Below are 20,696 nucleotides of genomic sequence, written 5' to 3' on the forward strand. Positions count from 1 at the left end.
CCAATTGCAGGCGGGTCAGGGATGATTGGCTGATCCCAGTGTATAGGGAGTTGCAGTAGTCTAGGGCAAGCCCGTTTAGGGCTTTGTATGTGAAGGGTCTCGACCCGAAACGTCGCCCGTTCCTTCTCTCCAGAGATGCCGCCTGTCCCGCTGAGTTACTCCAGCATCTCGTGTCTTACCTGCGATTTAAACCAGCATCTGCAGTTTTCTTTCCTAAGCTAAGACCTGGTTCCACTTCTGCACTGGTGGGTTTTGGGACTGGGCAAGAGGTATCCTGGACCTCTGGGGAGTGGATCTTAAGCATTTACAGTTCCTGTCCGGAGGTACGGTGAGTTGATCAGGCATTCAGCATTGCCTTGTATCATGGGGTCCTGCTTATATTGTTGTTAATGACTGGAATTAAGATATTTGCAATTAGAACACGCTTGGCCTATTTAGATCCCATGTGAAAAGCAATAAAAACCTCACCACCGAAGCACTTCCCTGGGTTATCTTGTTGTTTTTCGATGGAACAATTCATTGATCGAAAGACCCTTGTTCAGTCTCGACCCGAAACGTCACCCATTCATTCCCCTCTCTCCAGAGATGCTGCAGGTTCCACTGAGTTACTCTGGCATTTCGTGTCTACGTTTGGTGCAAGTTAGCATCTGCAGTCCCTTACGACATAGAAAATAGGTGCAGGAGTAGGCCATTCGGCCCTTCGAGCCAGCACCGCCATTCAATGTGATCATGGCTGATCATCCAACTCAGTATCCCACACCTGCCTTCTCCCCATACCCCCTGATCCCTTTAGCCACAAGGGCCACATCACAATAACAAAGAAGGCCCACCAGCGGCTCTTTTCCCTGAGAAGACTGAGGAAGTTTGGCATGAACGCCAGCATCCTCACAAACTTCTACAGATGCACCATCGAGAGCCTGCTGCTGACGGGCTGCATTACAGTCTGGTACAGGAACTGTTCTGCCCACGGCCACAAATCACTGCAGAGAGTGGTGGAGACGGCACAGCGCATCACTGGCAACTGTCTCCCGGCCACTCAGGACATTGTCTACCGGCGGTGCCTGCGGAAGGAACGCAGCATCATCAAGGACCACAGCCACCCAGCACGCAGGCTGTCCTCCTTGTTACCGTCAGGCAGACGATACAGGAGTATGGCTGTGCGTACCACCAGACTTAAGAACAGTTTCTACCATCAGGCCATCAGGCTTCTGAACCCATAAACACTTTTCACATCATATATGTTGATTATTGTTAATATTGTCTTTTTACCTATTTTTAATATTGTCTTTTTACCTTGCTAATGTCATTTTTTAAAATCTTATTTAGAAACATAGAAAATAGGTGCAGGAGTAGGCCATTCGGCCCTTCAAGTTTGCACCGCCATTCAATATGATCATGGCTGATCATCCAACTCAGTATCCCGTACCTGCCTTCTCTCCATACCACCTAATCCCTTTAGCCACAAGGGCCACATCTAACTCCTTCTTAAATATAGCCAATGAACTGGCCTCAACTACCTTCTGTGGCAGAGAATTCCACAGATTCACCGCTCTCTGTGTGAAAAAAACTTTCTCATCTCGGTCCTAAAAGACTTCCCCCTTATCCTTAAACTGTGGGACTTCCCCAACATCGGGAACAATCTTCCTGCATCTAGCCTGTCCAACCCCTTAAGAATTTTGTAAGTTTCTACAAGATCCCCCCTCAATCTTCTAAATTCCAGCGATTACAAGCCGAGTCTATCCAGTCTTCATATGAAAGTCCTGCCATCCCAGGAATCAATCTGGTGAACCTTCTCTGTACTCCCTCTATGGCAAGAATGTCTTTCCTCAGATTAGGAGACCAAAACTGTACGCAATACTCCAGGTGCGGTCTCACCAATGCCCTGTACAACTGCAGCAGAACCTCCCTGCTCCTATACTCAAATCCCCTCGCTATGAATGCCAACATACCATTCGCTTTCTTCACTGCCTGCTGCACCTGCATGCCTGTACGCAAATTGTCGCCCGTAAAGGGGCGCTGACATAGTTACAGAGTAACCCCCCACCGGCTCCTCCACTGTTCTCCCCTCACGGCAGTCCCCCCACGCCGGGTCCTCCATTGTTCTTCCCCCTCACGGTGGTTTGCCCACGCCCTCATCGCCCCCTGACCGCGCATCAACCTCGCGAGGCATCGCTGCCGCCGCAAGGTCCCACCGCCACCGAGGTGACTCTGCCGAGGACGCACCACCTCCGCCGAGGACCCACCACCTCCGCCGAGGACCCACCACCTCCGCCGAGGATGCATGACCTCCGCCGAGGATCCACCACCTCCGCAGAGGACCCACCACCTCCGCCGAGGATGCACCACCTCCGCCCTGGACCCACCACCTCCGCCCAGGACCCACCACCTCCGCCCAGGACCCACCACCTCCGCCGAGGACCCACCACCTCCGCCGAGGATGCACGACCTCCGCCGAGGATCCACCACCTCCGCAGAGGACCCACCACCTCCGCCGAGGATGCACCACCTCCGCCCTGGACCCACCACCTCCGCCCAGGACCCACCACCTCCGCCGAGGACCCACCACCTCCGCCGAGGACCCACCAACTTCGCCGAGGATGCACCACCTCCGCCCAGGACCCACCACCTCCGCCCAGGATCCACCACCTCCGCCGAGGACCCACCACCTCCGCCGAGGACCCACCAACTCCGCCGAGGACCCACCAACTCCGCCGAGGATGCACCACCTCCGCCGAGGATGCACCACCTCCGCCGAGGATCCACCAACTCCGCCGAGGATCCACCACCTCCGCCGAGGACCCACCACCTCCGCCGAGGACGCACCACCTCCGCCGAGGAAGCACCACCTCCGCCGAGGACGCACCACCTCCGCCGAGGACGCACCACCTCCGCCGAGGACCCACCACCTCCGCCGAGGACCCACCACCTCCGCCGAGGATGCACCACCTCCGCCGAGGACCCACCACCTCCGCCGAGGATCCAAAGTCCAGGAAAGCTGCATCATCATATCATATCATATATATACAGCCGGAAACAGGCCTTTTCGGCCCACCAAGTCCGTGCCGCCCAACGATCCCCGTACATTAACACTATCCTACACCCACTAGGGACAATTTTTACATTTACCCAGCCAATTAACCTACATACCTGTACGTCTTTGGAGTGTGGGAGGAAACCGAAGATCTCGGAGAAAACCCACGCAGGTCACGGGGAGAACGTACAAACTCCTTACAGTGCAGCACCCGTAGTCAGGATCGAACCTGAGTCTCCGACGCTGCATTTGCTGTAAAGCAGCAACCTACCGCTGCGCTACCACTTCCTCACTCTAATACTCAATGCCCCAACCATTGAAGGCAAGTATACCACACACCTTCTTGATCACTCTGTCAAGTCGTGATCCACCTCATTGGACTATCTTCAATTGAACTTTATCTTGCACTGAACGTTATCCCCTTTAGAGGGGGAACAGGAAACAGAAAAGCCGGAAATCTCCAGGTCCGGACAATGTTTCCCACTCCACCCTCAAGCTCTGTGCCGAACAACTTGCAGCGATCTTGCTAGATAGAGCTCTTAAGGATAGCGGAGTCAGGGGGTACGGGGAGAGGGCAGGAACGGGGTACTGATTGAGAATGATCAGCCATGATCACATTGAATGGCGGTGCTGGCTCGAAGGGCCGAATGGCCTCCTCCTGCACCTATTGTCTATTGTCTATTGTAGAGCATTGGGATCTAGGAGCGCAGGTACTTAGTTCCTTGAAGATGGCGTCACAGGTAGATAACGTGGTCAAAAAGGCTTTTGGCACATTGGCCTTCCTCAGTCAGAGTATTGAATATAGAATTTGGGAGGTCAGGTTGGAGTTGTATAAGACGTTGGTGAGGCCGCATTTAGAGTATTGCGTTCAGTTCTGGGCACCATGTATGGCTTAGAGATACAGGGCGGAAACAGGCCCTTCGGCCCACCGGGTCCATGCCGACCAGCGATCACCCCAGTACACTAGCACTATCGTACACACACACTAGTGAAAATGTACAATTATACCGAGCCAATCAACCTACAAACCTGTACGTCTTTGGAGTGTGGGGTGAAACCGAAGATCTCGGAGAAAACCCACGCAGGTCACGGGGAGAACGTACAAACTTCGTACAGACAGGATCGGGATGGAACCAGTCCCTGCAAACCTGCACTGTCCCTGCCTGCTTCAAGGTCTCCACTATTGTCCCTGTACCCAAAAAGACAAGGATCACTCACTGGTCTTAATGACTACAGGCCTGTCGCACTGACCTCTGTAGTCATGAAGTCCTTTGAAAGACGTGCTGGCCCAGCTGAAAAACATCCAAACTCTCCCAGTGGATCACCAACTTCCTGACGGACAGGAAGCAGCATGTGAGGCTGGGAAAGCACATCACGGACCCACAGACCCTCAGCATAGGAGCACCGCAAGGCTGCGTACTCTCCCCTCCCCTTTACTCTCTCTACACCAACGACTGCACCTCCACAGACTCCTCTGTCAAGCTCCTCAAGTTTGCGGATGACACAACCCTGATTGGACTGATCCAGGATGGGGAGGAATCTGCCTACAGACGGGAAGTGACACAGCTGGCGTCCTGGTGCCATCGCAACAACCTGGAGCTCAATGCCCTCAGGACAGTGGAAGTAATTGTAGACTTTAGGAGAGCTCCCCCTCCCCTCCCCCCACTCACCATCAACAACACCATAGTCACATCTGTGGAGTCATTTAAGTTCCTTGGAACCATCATCTCCAGGGACCTTAAATGGGGGGGCCACCATCGACTCCACAGTCAAAAAGGCCCAACAGAGGATGTACTTCCTGCGGCAGCTGAAGAAACACAATCTGCCACAGGCAATGATGGTCCAATTCTATACTGCTATCATTGAGTCCGTCCTCACCTTCTCCATCATGGTCTGGTTTGGCTCAGCCACCAAGCACGACATCCGGAGGCTGCAACGGATCGTTCGCACAGCTGAGAAGGTTGTTGGCTGCAACCTTCCCCCCATTGATGAACTGTACACTGCAAGGGCCAGGAAGCGAGCGGGCAAGATCATCTCTGACCCCTCTCACCCCGGCCACAAACTCTTCGAAGCACTTCCCTCTGGAAGGCGACTCCGGACTGTCAAAGCAGCCACAGCCAGACATAAAAACAGCTTTTTTTCCACGAGTGGTAGTTCTACTCAATAACCAAAGTCTGTAGTCTCTTTTTTGCTCTGGTTTATTTTCACCCACATGTTTAGACCGTGATGTTGTCTCCTTATTGTTTTGATGTGTTTATGCTTTATTCTTAATTGTTCACTGTATGTTTGTGTAGTCATTTGTGAGCGGAGCACCAAGGCACATTCCTTGTATCTGCACATACTTGGCCAATAAACTTATTCATTCATTCATTCATTTATCCTGTATCTGTTTACCATGGATGGCTTGATTGTAGTCATGTACAGGCAAGCAACAAGAAAGCTTCACACTGTACCTCGGTACACCTGACAATAAACTAAACACAAGGGGACATAGCTTCAGAATTGAGGGACAAAGGTTTAGGGGTAACATGAGGGGGAACTTCTTTACTCAGAGGGTGGTGGCTGTATGGAATGGGCTTCCGGTGGAAGTGGTGGAGGCTGGCTCGATTTTATTATTTAAGAGTAAATTGGATAGGTATATGGATAGGAGGGGATTGGAGGGTTATGGTCTGAGTGCAGGTAGATGAGACTAGGTCAGGGAGAGTGGTCGGCGTGGACTGGTAGGGCCGGACAGGCCTGTTTCCATGCTGTAGTTGTTATATGGTTATATGGTTATATGGTTAAAACTAAACTTAAGACCCCAAGACCGTTCAGTAAATCAATACCGTTAGGACTCATGCCAATTGTCCCCTTACATTTGACCTCCCAAGGTGCAACACCTCACACTAGCTCGGATTAAACTCCGTCTCCCATCTCTCCGACAGGCACAAGATGCTGGAGTAACTCAGCGGGTCAGGCAGCATCTTTGGAGAGAAGAAACAGGTGACCTTTGGGTCGTAGCCTCAGAATAACAGAATGTTCCTTTAGGTAGGAGATGAAGAGGAATCTCCTGAGTCAGAGGGTGGTGAATCTGTGGAATTCATTGCCACACAAGGCTGTGGAGGCCAAGTCAATGGACATCTTTTATGGCAGTGTTACATAGATTCTTGATCAGTACGGGTGTCAGGGGAGAAGGCAGGAGAATAGAATTGAGAGGGAAAGATAGATCAGCCATGATTGAATGGCACAGTAGACTTGATGGGCCAAATGGCCTAATTCTGCTCCTATCACTTATGACTAGGTTTGCCAACTGTCCCGGATTAGCCGGGACATCCCGTATTTTGGGCTAAATTAGTTTGTCCCATACGGGACCGCCCTTGTCCCGTATTAGGCCCGGGGGGGGCACTGTCGGCCCGGACGCTGTAGGCCCGGACACTGTAGGCCCTGACAGTGTAGGCCCGGACAGTGTAGGTCCGGACAGTGTAGGTCCGGACAGTGTAGGCCCGGACACTGTAGGCCCGGACAGTGTAGGCCCGGACAGTGTAGGCCCGGACACTGTAGGTCCGGACACTGTAGGCCCGGACACTGTAGGCCCTGACAGTGTAGGCCCGGACAGTGTAGGTACAGAGGCCCGGACGCTGTAGGCCCGGACAGTGTAGGCCCGGACACTGTAGGCCCGGACACTGTAGGCCCTGACAGTGTAGGCCCGGACAGTGTAGGTATGGACACTGTAGGCCCGAACACTATAGGCCCGGACACTGTAGGCCCGGACACTGTAGGCCCGGACAGTGTAGGCCCGGACAGTGTAGGCCCGGACAGTGTAGGCCCGGACACTGTAGGCCCGGACACTGTAGGCCCGGACACTGTAGGCCCTGACAGTGTAGGCCCGGACAGTGTAGGTATGGACACTGTAGGCCCGAACACTATAGGCCCGGACACTGTAGGCCCGGACACTGTAGGCCCGGACAGTTTAGGTCCAGACATTGTAGATCCAGAGGCCCGGGCGCCGCCTAACAGAGGTTGCGTTGCAACCCGCCCTCCCGGCCCGGGCGGCCGCCATTGGTGGAGCGGGAGCACGTGGCCGCTGGCTGGGTGTGGTCACGTGGGGCACGGGGCGGTGACGTCACCTTTTGTCCCTCATTTGGGAGTGAGGAAGTTGGCAACCCTACTTATGACCTTGTGGAAACTTTCTTCAGACTCTGAAGCCTGAAGGAAGGTTCCGACCCGAAACGTCACCGGTTCCTTTTCTCCAGAGGTGCTGCCTGCCCCGCTGAGTTACTCCAGCGTCTTGTGTCTATCTCCGGTACAAACCAGCATTCACAGTTCCTTCCTACGCATTTTCCTGGCCCCTTACACTCAACGGAACGGCAGAAAAAAACGAAGCAGAACAATGATATCATTATTGGACATTGAGAGGTATTTATTTATTAGGAAACAGAACAGTCTTTATGGTCGTTTGGCATCATTTTAAGGCGGCACATTGGACGGATGGTTAGAAGGGGATGGGGTTCACTGTTGCTTGATCCTGTCGCTCCACGTCGACCAGGTGCGCTGGGGGGTTCTCTCAGCCCCCGCCCTGAGCTCCTGGCGGTCCCGCGGAGGTGTGTGGGGGGGAAGGGGGGGGGGGGGGGGGGTCAGCTGGGCGGAGGCTGCGTCATCCGCTTGTTCTTCGGCGGAGGAGGGGGCGGTGGGGACTTGTGGGGTTTGCTGCTATCCGGGCTCGGAGAGCTAGCGACCTGGAGGGAAGGAGTAAGAACAATCGTCGGTCAGTCACGGGCCACGCCTCCCTCTTCCACCCCTCCCCCCCCCCTCCCCCAACATCCCCACCCCCCTTATCACAGCACGGTTAGGGAACAGCTCCGTCCAAGAGCACAAGAAACCGTGGAGAATTGCGGACGCAGCCCAGACCATCGCACAAACCGACCTCCCTTCCATCGGCTCCATCAGAATCAGAATTTGGTCTCCTAATCTGAGGAAAGACGTTCTTGCCATAGAGGGAGTACAGAGAAGGTTCACCAGATTGATCCCTGGGATGGCAGGACTTTCATATGAAGAAAGACTGGATAGACTGGGCTTGTACTCGCTGGAATTTAGAAGACTGAGGGGGGATCTTATAGAAACTTACAAAATTCTTAAGGGGTTGGAGAGGCTAGATGCGGGAAGATTGTTCCCGATGTTGGGGAAGTCCAGAACTAGGGGTCACAGCTTAAGGATAAGGGGGAAGTCTTTTAGGACCGAGATGAGAAAACATTTCTTCACACAGAGAGTGGTGAATCTGTGGAATTCTCTGCCACAGAAGGTAGTTGAGGCCAGTTCATTGGCTATATTTAAGAGGGAGTTAGATGTGGCCCTTGTGGCTAAAGGGATCAGGGGGTTATGGAGAGAAGGCAGGTACAGGTTACTGAGCTGGATGATCAGCCATGATCATATTGAATGGCGGTGCAGGCTCGAAGGGCCGAATGGCCTACTCCTGCACCTATTTTCTATGTTTCTATGTAATCAGAATCAGAATTACCTTTACTGTCATCCAAAAAAAACAAGTCTTTTGGATGAGATTTCGTCACCCACAGTCCAACAGTAAGAGCAATAAAAATAAGCAAATTACACACACAACCACAAACCAACACAAAACCAAAAAAAGAAACATCCATCACAGTGAGAAACATGCATCTACACCTCACGCTGCCCCGGCAAGGCCAGCAGCATCATCAAGGACCAGTCTCACCCCGGCCACTCCCTCTTCTCCCCTCTCCCATCGGGCAAGAGGTACAGAAGTGTGGAAACGCACAGCTCCAGATTCAGGGGCAGTTTCTTCCCGGCTGTTATCAGGCGACTGAACCACCCTACCACAACCAGAGAGCAGTGCTGAACTACTATCTACCTCATTGGAGACCTTCGACTATCTTTGGTCAGACTTTATCTTGCACTAAACGTTATCCGCGATATTCCCTTCATCATGTATCTTTACACCGCGGACGGCTCGACTGTAATCGTGTATTGTCTTTCCGCCGACCGGTTAGCGCGCAACAAAAACTTCCCACTGCACCTCGGTACACGTGACAATGAACTAAACTGAACTAACCCCCACTGTGACAGTGGGCAGGGGAGACAAAGTATAGAAAGATTCTGATAATCCAGAGCTCGTGGGACTTTGGTCATAGCCATAGAGTCATTCAGAATGGAAACAGGCCCTTCGGCACAGCTTGCCCAACCCGAACTAGAAGCCCCATCTACACTAGTCCCACCTGCCCACGTTTGGCTGCTATTCTTCTAAACCTTTCCTATCCGAGTACCTGTCCAAATGTCTTTAAAAGGTTGTTGTAGTACCTGCCTCAACTACCTCATAAAACATAGAAAATAGGTGCCATTTGGCCCTTCGAGCCAGCACCGCCATTCATTGTGATCATGGCTGATCATCCACAATCAGTACCCCGTGCCTGCCTTCTCCCCATACCCATTGATTCCGCTAGCCCTGAGAGCTCTATCTAACTCTCTTTTAAATTCACCCAGTGAACTGGCCTCCACTGCCCTCTGTGGCAGAGAGTTCCACAAATTCACAACTCTCTGGGTGAATTTTGTTTTCTCACCTCAGTTTTAAACGACCTACCCCTTTATACTTAGACTGTGTGGCCCCTGGTTCTGGACTCCCCCAACATTGGGAACGTTTTTCCTGCGCTATGAGCATCCGCTCTTGTCTATCCCCCTCGTGATTTTTCTCAGCTGCTGCCCGCCCCGCCGAGTTACTCCAGCGCGTTGCGTTTTGCCCCGTGCTTCCAGCACCTGCAGTTCCTCGTGTCGCCAACTCACCTTGAGCTCTTTCCCCGGAGCCTGGAAGAGCGGAGAGGTCTGAGGGTCCACCAGGTCGTGGCTGAAGTTCTCCAGGAGGCTCGGGTTGATCTTCCTGGGCAAGGGTGGCGGCCTGGAGCTTTTGACCTTGCCGCTGAATCCATTGATGGTGGTCACTGTCTGGCCTGTGGAAACACACAGAGTGTCCATGAAGGTAGAGACGATACAATACGATACGATACGATGATACTTTATCGTCAGATCAAGTCTAAATCTTTTCTTGCTTCTCAGCAGCTCCACTTGCAACATCAACAAAGACAAAGAATGTAAGACAGGCCCTTTCGGCCAACCGGGTCCGCGCCGACCAGCGATCCCCGCACATTAACACCATCCTAGAAACATAGAAAATAGGTGCAGGAGTAGGCCATTCGGCCCTTCGAGCCTGCACCGCCATTCAATATGATCATGGCTGATCATACAACTCAGTATCCCGTACCTGCCTTCTCTCCATACCCCCTGATCCCTTTAGCCACAAGGGCCACATCTAACTCCCTCTTAAATATAGCCAATGAACTGGCCTCAACTACCTTCTGTGGCAGAGAATTCCACAGATTCACCACTCTCTGTGTGAAAAAAAACTTTCTCATCTCGGTCCTAAAAGACTTCCCCCTTATCCTTAAACTGTGACCCCTTGTTCTGGACTTCCCCAACATCGGGAACAATCTTCCTGCATCTAGCCTGTCCAACCCCTTAAGAATTTTGTAAGTTTCTACGAGATCCCCCCTCAATCTTCTAAATTCCAGTGAGTACAAGCCGAGTCTATCCAGTCTTTCTTCATATGAAAGTCCTGCCATCCCAGGAATCAATCTGGTGAACCTTCTCTGTACTCCCTCTAAGGCTAGAATGTCCTACAGGAGTACAGAGTTTGCACGTTCTCCCCGTGACCTGCGTGGGTTTTCTCCGAGATCTTCGGTTTCCTCCCACACTACCAAAGGCATACAGGTACATAGGTTAATTGGCTTGGTAAATGTAAAAATTGTCCCTAGTGGGTGTAGGATAGTGTTAATGTGCGGGGATCGCTGGGCGGTGCGGACCCGGTGGGCCAAAAGGTCCTGTTTCCGCGCTGTATCTCTAAATCTAAAAGGGTTAGTGATTAAGTAGTTGTCAAGACTTATAGAGGTGATTTTGTAGAGGTGTATAAAATCATGAGGGGAATAGATAGGGTGAATAGTCTTTTCCCCCCCTGTCATGGAGCTAATCAACTTCTCCATTCAAGAGAGAGCTAGATAAAGATCTTAAGGATAGCGGAGTCAGGGGGTATGGGGAGAAGGCAGGAACGGGGTACTGATTGAGAATGATCAGCCATGATCACATTGAATGGCAGTGCTGGCTCGAAGGGCCGAATGGCCTCCTCCTGCACCTATTGTCTATTGTCTATTGCGTGTGTGTGCGAATGGGTGTGTGTGAGTATGTGTATGAGTGTGTCTGCATAAGTGTATGTGTGGACCTCCAAATATAAAAATTGTCCCTAGTGTGTGTAGGATAGTGTTAGTGTGCGGGGATCGCTGGGCGGCACGGACTCGGTGGGCCGAAGGGCCTGTTTCCGCGCTGTATCTCTAAATCTAAAATCACCATCTATATCTCTCGTTTCCCTTTCTCCCGACTCTCAGTCTGAAGAAGGGTCTTGACCTGAAACATCATCTATTCCTTTTTGTCTAGAGATGCTGTCTGACCTACAGAGATACAGCGCGGAAACAGGCCCTTTCGGCCCACCGGGTCCGTGACGCCCAGCGATCTCCACACATTAACACTTTCCTACACCCACTGGGGACAATTTTTACCTTTACCAAGCCAAATTAACCTACAAGCCTGCACGTCTTTGGAGAAAACCCACGCAGGTCACGGGGAGAACGTGCAAACTCCGTACAGACGGCGCCCGTAGTCAGGATCGAACCCGGGTCTCTGGCGCTGCATTCGCTGTAGGGCAGCAACTCTACCGCTGAGTTACACCAGCTATTTGTGACCATCTTTGGTTTAAACCAGCATCTCTGTAGTTCCTTCCTTCACACCTCCTATCCGTTTCTCTGTCCAAATGTCTTTTGAAAGATTTGGACTTTGTGAGATGCTCCCCAAACCAGTCTCGCCTCCCCCTCCCTAACCCTCTGTTCCCCGCCTCTCCACGACGGCCCACTAACCTGCAGGACTTTCCTTGGCGAGGTGCTCCGGGCTTCCCTCCATTGACTTGCCTGGAAGTAGAGGCGCCCTTGAAGGCTCCTAATGGTAAACAGCAACGAACATTATCAACACCGCGTGCAGGAAAAAACCCTGCAGATGCTGGTTAAAATCGAAGGTAGACACAAAATGCTGGAGTGACTGAGCAGGTCAGGCAGCATCTCGGGAGAGAAGGAATGGGTGACGTTTCGGGTCGAGACCCTTCTGATGTCTGGGGAGGGGGCTGGACAAAGCCATGATCACATTGAATGGTGGTGCTGACTGGAAGGGCCGAATGGCCTACTCCTGCACCTATTGTCCATTGAATGTAGTCGGAGGCAGGAAGACTAGTGGGAGAACTGGGAAGGGGGAGAGGGAAAGCAGGGACTATCTGAAGTTATAACATATAAATATATAATAAATAATATATAAATATATAAAGTTAAAGCAGATAGTCCCTGCTTTCCCTCTCCATCCCCTCCCCTTCCCAGTTCTCCCACTAGTCTTCCTGTCTCCGACTACATTCCATCTTTGTCCCTCCCCCTCCCCTGACATCAGTCTGAAGAAGGGTCTCGACCCGAAACGTCACCCATTCCTTCTCTCCCGAGATGCTGCCTGACCCGCTCAGTCACTCCAGCATTTTGTGTCTGCCTTTCATTATCAACACAATTCCTGTTGTGCTTCAGTCAGAGAGTGGTGAATCTGTGGAATTCTCTGCCTCAGAAGGCAGTGGAGGCCAATTCTCTGAATGCATTCAAGAGAGAGCTGGATAGAGCTCTTAAGGATAGCGGAGTCAGGGGGTATGGGGAGAAGGCAGGAACGGGGTACTGATTGAGAATGATCAGCCATGATCACATTGAATGGCGGTGCTGGCTCGAAGGGCCGAATGGCCTCCTCCTGCACCTATTGTCTATTGTCTATAACTGAGAGATGCCTCTCCACCCCCCCCCCCCTCCCCCCCACCCAACCTCAGTCCCAGTATATTTTGCTTTAATGATAGACAATAGGTGCAGGTGGAGGCCATTTGGCCCTTCGAGCCAGCACCGCCATTCATCTGTGGCTGATATCCAAAATCAGGAACCCATGCCTGCCTTCCCCCCATATCCCTTGATTCCACTAGCCCCTAGAGCTCTATCTAACTCTCTTTTAAATTCATCCTGTGAAATGACCTCCACTGCCCTCTGTGGCAGAGAATTCCACAAATTCACAACTCTCCGGGTGAAAAAGTTTCTTCTCACCTCAGTTTTAAATGGCCTCCCCTTTATTCTTAGACTGTGTGTGTGGCCCCTGGTTCTGGACTCCCCCAACATTGGTTACATTTTGTCCTGCATCCAGCTTGTCCGGTCCTTTTATAATTCTATACGTCTCTGTAAGATCCCCTATCATCCTTCTAAACTCCAGTGAATACAAGCCCAGACTTTACAATCTCTCCCCATATGACAGTCCCTCCATCCACGTGACAATAAACTAAACAAAACTCAATTAAAATTCATTCAGCGCTGCCCGAATGCACAGCATGATGTGGATAGCTATAGGTTAGGTTGCTTAGGGGAGACTTAACAGAAGTATTAACAGACGACTTGCACCATTCACCTCTAAACACGATTACTGAAACCTGATAGATGTCCATACCGTTACAATAGACAATAGACAATAGGTGCAGGAGTAGGCCATTCGGCCCTTCGAGCCAGCACCGCCATTCAATGTGATCATGGCTGATCATTCTCAATCAGTACCCCGTTCCTGCCTTCTCCCCATACCCCCCCGAGAGAGTAGACAGTCAGAATCTTTTACCCAAGGTGCAAATGTAGAAATTCTATTGGGGTGGAGGGGAATCGGACAGTGCCCTAGCTGATGGAAGGGCCGTTCACAAGCCTGATCACAGAGGGGAAGAAGCTGTTGCTGAGTCTGGTGGTGTGCGCTTTCAAGCTTCTGTACCTTCTACCGGACGGGAGCGGGGGAGAAGAAGGAATGACCGGGGGTGGGAGAAAGTTACGGCATTTTCAGTTTAGAAAAATTGGAGTGAATGAGTCAGTTCATAACTGCGAGGAGCAAAATTAGGGCATTCGGCCCGTCAGTATTGCGTACAGTTTTGGTCTCCTAATTTGAGGAAAGACATTCTTGCCATAGAGGGAGTACAGAGAAGGTTCACCAGATTGATTCCTGGGACGGCAGGACTTTCATATGAAGAAAGACTGGATAGACTCGGCTTGTACTCGCTGGAATTTAGAGGATTGAGGGGGGATCTTATAGAAACTTACAAAATTCTTAAGGGGTTGGACAGGCTAGATGCAGGAAGATTGTTCCCGATGTTGGGGAAGTCCAGAACAACCGGGGTCACAGTTTAATGATAAGGGGGAAGTCTTTTAGGACCGAGATGAGAACGTTTTTTTTCACACAGAGAGTGGTGAATCTGTGGAATTCTCTGCCACAGAAGGTAGTTGAGGCCAGTTCATTAGCTATATTTAAGAGGGAGTTAGATGTGGCCCTTGTGGCTAAAGGGATCAGGGGGTATGGAGAGAAGGCAGGTACAGGATACTGAGTTGGATGATCAGCCATGATCATATTGAATGGCGGTGCAGGCTCGAAGGGCCGAATGGCCTACTCCTGCACCTATTTTCTATGTTTCTATGTCTATGTTTCTGTCTAGTCCGCCATTCAATCATGGCTGATCTATCTCTCCCTCCTAACCCCATTCTCCTGCCTTCTCCCCATAACCCCTGACACCCTGACTAATCAAGAAAGTCCATCTCTGCCTTAAAAACAACCTTTGACTTGGCCTCCGCAGCCATCTGTGTCAATGAGTTCCACAGATTCACCACCCTCTCACTCAAGAAATTCCTCCTCACCTTCTTTCTAAGGGTGCGGCCTGTTATTCGGAGGCTGCGGCCTCTTGCCCTGGACTCCCCCACCGGTGGAAACATCCTCTCCACATCCACTCTATCCAGGCCTTTCGCTATTTGGTAAGTTTCAATGAGGTCCCCCCCCGTCCCCGTCCCCCTCATCCTTCTAATCATCCTCTGCACATCCTCTCAATCCAGCCGTTGGCACGGCACGCTACAGATTGGGAGGGAGAGAGCTCTCTCTCCCTGTGGGAGCATGGTCACATTTTGCACGATGAATTCTCTTTATGGGGTCACAGTGTGGGGAGGAGGCAGGAGAATGGGGTTGAGAGGGAATCTCGCGGACCAGCCACGATTGAATGGCAGGGTGGACTTGATGGGCCGAATGGCCCGATTCTGCTCCTGTCACGTGGCTCACGAACTGGCTCATTCACTCCAATTGTGTACGAAACATGTTCCCAATGTTGGGGGAGTCCAGAACCAGGGGCCACTGTTTAAGAATAAGGGGCAGGCCATTTAGAACGGAGACGAGGAAAAAGATTTTCAGTCAGAGAGTTGTGAATCTGTGGAATTCTCTGCCTCAGAAGGCAGTGGAGGCCAATTCTCCGAACGCATTCAAGAGAGAGCTAGATAGAGCTCTTAAGGATAGCAGAGTCAGGGGGTATGGGGAGAAGGCAGGAACGGGGTACTGATTGAGAATGATCAGCCATGATCACATTGAATGGCGGTGCTGGCTCAAAGGGCCGAATGGCCTCCTCCTGCACCTATTGTCTATTGTCTAAACTGACCATTCCATAACTTTGTCCCACCTTGGTCCCATTCCTTCTTCTTCCCTGCTTCCGTGTGGCAGGAGGTACAGAAGCGATCAGTAAGGGTGTCAGGGATTATGGGGAGAAGGCCGGAGAATGGGGTTGAGAGGGAAAGGTAGATAGTCATAAGTGATAGGAGCAGAATTAGGCCATTCGGCCCATCAAGTCTACCCCCACCATTCAATCACGGCTGATCTATCTCTCCCTCCCAACTCCATTCCCCTGCCTCCTCCCCACAGAACCTTGACACGCGTCCGAATCGAGAACCTATCCATCTCTGCCTTAAATATATCCATTGGTATTTGAGATCAGCCATGATTGAATGGCGGAGTAGACGTGATGGGCCGAATGGCCTGATTCTGCTCCTATCACTTATGTACTGGCTCACTCAGCGGGAGCCTGGCTGCCATTTTGTGCGATGCATTTCTCACACCACAGTGATAGAGAAACATAGAAACATGGGAAATAGGTGCAGGAGGAGGCCATTCGGCCCTTCGATCCAGCACCGCCATTCATTGTGATCGCGGCTGATCTTCCACAATCAGTAACCCGTGCCTGCCTTCTCCCCATATCCCTTGATTACGCTAGCCCCTAGAGCTCTATCTAACTCTCTTTTAAACTCATCCAGTGAATTGGCCTCCACTGCCCTCTGTGGCAGAGAATTCCACACATTCACAATTCTCTGGGTGAAAAAGTTGTTTTGTCTCACCTCAGTGTTAATATCGGGAGGGGGTACAGGCATGGGCGGTCTGGTGGGCCCCCGGATTCCGCTGGCCCTGTTCTCCTTGATGGTCACCTTCCTCTCCTCAAAGTCCTTGGTCACGGCTTCCAGGGGTCTGTCCAGGTTGCGGGTGCTTTGCTTCCTGGGCAGCGGAGGCTCGACACTGCAATCAACAACAAGCAGCAGCGTTAAAACCCGCGCCGGGACGAGAGCTACCGCCAACGTGGTACAGTCACGGGGACGTCTGTGCCACCACAGGGCGGCACGGTGGAGTGGCGGTGGAGTTGCTTCCTCGCAGCGCCAGAGACCTGGGATCAATGCAGACCGCGGGCGCTGCCTGCACGGAGTTTGTTCGGTTCAGCGCAGTTTAGCTTAACGTCACGCCAGCCGAGGTAGTGAAAACCTCCAATGAAAGCTGGTTTAGTTTACTTTATTTCATTTAGTTTAGAGATACAGCGCGGAAACAGGCCCTTCGGCCCACCGAGTCCACACCGCCGCCCAGCGATCCCCGCGCATTATCACTTTCCTACGCACACACTAGGGACAATTTACACTTATACCAAGCCAATCAACCTACAAACCTGCACGTCCTTGGATTGTGGGAGGAAGCAGAAGATCTCGTAGAAAACCCACGCAGGTCACGAGGAGAGCGTACAAACTCCGTACAGACGGCGCCCGTAGTCGGGATGGAACCCGGGTCTCCGGCGCTGCATTCGCTGTGGGGCAGCAACTCTACCGCCGCGCCACCGTGACCGCCCGGAAATTCCACGGCATTTTACTTTGATTTAGCTTAGAGACAGAGCTTGGAGATACAGCATCGGTGTAGACCGTATCTCCAAGCTCTGTCTCTAAGCTAAATCAAAGTAAAATGCCGTGGGACGTTCCGAAGGTGCAGCGGTTCTTCCTCCACCTACCTGTCCACTGTTGTCCTGGGCGACTCCTTCTCCGAGCTTGTGGAACTCAGCGAGCTGGAGGAGATGACTGAGAGAGGCCGATAGGATCGGATCATGGAACGAGGCCGGCCTCCAGCCCCGCCGCCTCCTCGCCTCTCCTCGGAGAATGACTGGAAAACATCGCCACGCGCACAGGTGATTATCTTTCACAGCTTTCACAATCTCCCCTGAACCAGGGGCCACGCACACAGTCTACGAATAAAGGGGAGGCCATTCAAAACTGAGGTGAGAAGAAACGTTTTCACCCAGAGAGTTGTGAATTTGTGGAATTCTCTGCCACAGAGGGCAGTGGAGGCCAATTCACTGGATGAATTTAAAAGAGAGTTCGATAGAGCTCTAGGGGCTAGTGGAATCAAGGGATATGTAGGGAGAAGGCAGGCAGGGGTTACTAATTGTGGATGATCAGCCATGATCTCAATGAATGGCGGTGCTGGCTAAAAGGGCCGAATGGCCTCCTCCTGCACCTATTCTCTATGTTTCTATGTTTCTAAGATAGACATGAAATGCTGGAGTAACTCAGCGGGACAGGCAGCATTTCCGGAGAGAAGATATGGGTCGAGAGAGAGAGAAGGTCTCCTCCTGCACCTATTTTCTATGTTTCCATTGGGATTGAGAGGAAAAGATAGATCAGCCGTGATTAAATGGCGGAGTAGGCTTGATGGGCCGAATGGCCTTATTCGTCTCCTGGAACTTATGAAAGCTTCCCATCGAGAATCCATCTACAGATTGGTCAGGAAACCTCACTGTCCTGACCCATCGACCTTTTCCACCGTGCCTCACGCCTCAAATGAGGTGCCCTGAAAGGCGATCATTTCGCTCAACACCTTCGCTCAGTCCGCCTTAACCAATCTGATCTCCCGGTGGCTGAGCACTTCAACTCCCCCTCCCACTCCCAGTCTGACTTATCAGCGAAGGTTTCAGCGTACGTGCAGCGTAGGTTCACTAGGTTAATTCCCGGAATGGCGGGACTGTCATATGTTGAAAGACTGGAGCGACTAGGCTTGTATACACTGGCATTTAGAAGGACGAGAGGAGATCTTATCGAAACGTATAAGATTATTAAGGGGTTGGACACGTTAGAGGCAGGAAACATGTCCCCAATGTTGGGGGAGTCCAGAACAAGAGGCCACAGTTTAAGAATAAGGGGTAGGCCAGTTAGAACTGAGATGAGGAAAAACTTTTTCAGTCAGAGAGTTGTGAATCTGTGGAATTCTCTGCCTCAGAAGGCAGTGGAGGCCAATTCTCTGAATGCATTCAAGAGAGAGCTAGACAGAGCTCTTAAGGATAGCGGAGTCAGGGGTTATGAGGGAGAAGGCAGGAATGCGGTACTGATTGAGAATGATCAGCCATGATCACATTGAATGGCAGTGCTGGCTCGAAGGGCCGAATGGCCTCCTCCTGCACCTATTGTCTATTGTCTATTCAGTCATGGGCCTCCTCCAGTGCCATAATGAGGCCCACTGGAAATAGGAGGAACAGCACCTCATATTTCGCTTGGGCAGCTTGCAGCCCAGCGGTATGAACATTGACTTCTCCAACTTTAGATTGTTTCTCTGTCCCTCCCTTCCCCTCCCCCTTCCCAGTTCTCCCACTTGTCTTCCTGTCTCCACCTATATCCTTTCTTTGTCCCGCCCCCCTGACATCAGTCTGAAGAAGGGTCTCGACCCGAAACGTCACCCATTCCCTCTCTCCTGAGATGCTGCCTGACCCGCTGAGTTACTCCAGCGTTTTGTGATGCCCTGGAAGATTCACTCACCAGATCACGCACTCCGTACTGACTCTCCACTTTGGCCTTCAGTTGTGCGAAGCACTCCTCCATGCGATCGTGGAAGGGTTTCAGGGCTTCCGTCACCTTCTTCCCATGGATCCTGATGCCCTCCGTCAGCAGCGGGATCTTTGGGGGGAGAATGCAAAAACGATCACATCTGTTCACTTGAGTTGCCAAGAAATTTGTCTGTCATTTCATAGAGTTGAGTCGTCTTAGTTTGGGAAAGAAAACTGCAGATGCTGGGTTTTAAAAAAAAACCGCAGGTAGACACAAAATGCTGGAGTATCTCAGCGGGTCAGGCAGCATCTCTGGAGAGAAGAAACGGGTGGCGTTTCGGGTCAAGACCCTTCTTCAAACTGACCAGAAACATCACCCATTCCTTCTCTCCAGAGATGCTGCCTGACCCGCTGAGTTACTCCAGCATTTTTGTGTCTACCTTAGACTTAGTTTACTTTAGTTTAGAGATACACTGCAGATACGGGCCCTTTCGGCCCGCCGGGTCCACGCCGACCAGCGATCTCCGCACATTAACACCATCCTACACCCACTAGGGACAATTTCTTCCAAGCCAATTAACCTACAAACCTGCACGTCTTTGGAGTGTGGGAGGAAACCGAAGATCTCGGAGAAAGCCCACGCAGATCACGGGGAGAACGTGCAAACTCCGTACAGACGGCGCCCGTAGTCGGGTTCGAACCCGGGTCTCCGGCGCTGCATTCGCTTTAAGGCAGCAACTCTACCGCTGCGCCACCGTGACCGCTGCAAATTAGGAATATATGACCATAAGATCATAACTGATAAGAGCAGAATTATGCCGTTTGGCCCGTCCAGTCTACTCTGCCCATCTACCATGCCTGATCTAATTTTTCCTCCCAACTCCATTCTCCTGCCTTTTCCCCATAACCTTTGACGCCCTGACTAGTCAAAAACGTACCAATCTCCACTTTAAAAATACCCAATGACTTGGCCTCCACAGCCATCTGTGGCAATCATCATCATAATCATACTTTATTAGCCAAGTATATTTTTGCAACATACGAGGAATGTCATTTGCCGTACAGTCATAACAATAAATAGCACCAGGACCCACACAACACATTTTAACATGAACATCCACCACAGTGACTCCTCCACATTCCTCACTGTGATGGAAGGCGAAAAAAAGTTCAATCTCTCCCTTCTTTGTCCTCCAGTGGTCGGGGGCCTCTAACCTTCCGTTGACGGGACGATCTTGACTCCCGTAGCCGGCGGCGTTTGGGCCTTCCTGGTCGGGGCGATCAAGCTCCTGCATCGGGGGGGATTCTCAGCTCCCCCACGCGGGGCGATCTACCCCGGGTCGGGGCTTGTCGAACCTCCTGCGTCTTTGGAGCTTCCCGACATCGGTCTCAACCCGAGACTGCGAGCTCCGCGATGTTAAAGTCCACAGTCGGAGCATTGATCCTAGGCAAGGGATCGCAGGCTCCGATGGTAAGTCCACACACCCCCCCGCGGTGGGACTCAAAGTCAGTCCCGAGCAAGGCCGCCAGCTCCACGACGTTAGGCCGCAGAGCGACCGGAGATACGATCCGGAAAACAATCGCATCTCCGGCAAGGTA

The 20,696-nt window shown here is 51.8% G+C and overlaps 1 protein-coding gene across 1 annotated transcript in view; it reads right to left on the reverse strand.

Moving 5' to 3' along the window:
- Positions 1–7,419: 7,419 nt before the first annotated feature.
- Positions 7,420–20,696, reverse strand: part of LOC144598346 (dedicator of cytokinesis protein 2-like) — an 894,447-nt gene continuing 881,170 nt past the window's right edge. The window contains exons 47-52 of the mRNA XM_078408406.1: positions 19,090–19,227; positions 17,295–17,443; positions 16,369–16,543; positions 11,992–12,070; positions 9,818–9,981; positions 7,420–7,746 (exon numbers count right to left, since the gene is read on the reverse strand). Coding sequence (XP_078264532.1) covers positions 7,645–7,746; positions 9,818–9,981; positions 11,992–12,070; positions 16,369–16,543; positions 17,295–17,443; positions 19,090–19,227 — 807 coding nt within the window. The 3' untranslated portion in view covers positions 7,420–7,644. The remainder of the gene's footprint in view (positions 7,747–9,817; positions 9,982–11,991; positions 12,071–16,368; positions 16,544–17,294; positions 17,444–19,089; positions 19,228–20,696) is intronic.

Source organism: Rhinoraja longicauda, chromosome 1, assembly GCF_053455715.1.
Source record: "Rhinoraja longicauda isolate Sanriku21f chromosome 1, sRhiLon1.1, whole genome shotgun sequence".
NCBI lineage: Eukaryota > Metazoa > Chordata > Chondrichthyes > Rajiformes > Arhynchobatidae > Rhinoraja > Rhinoraja longicauda.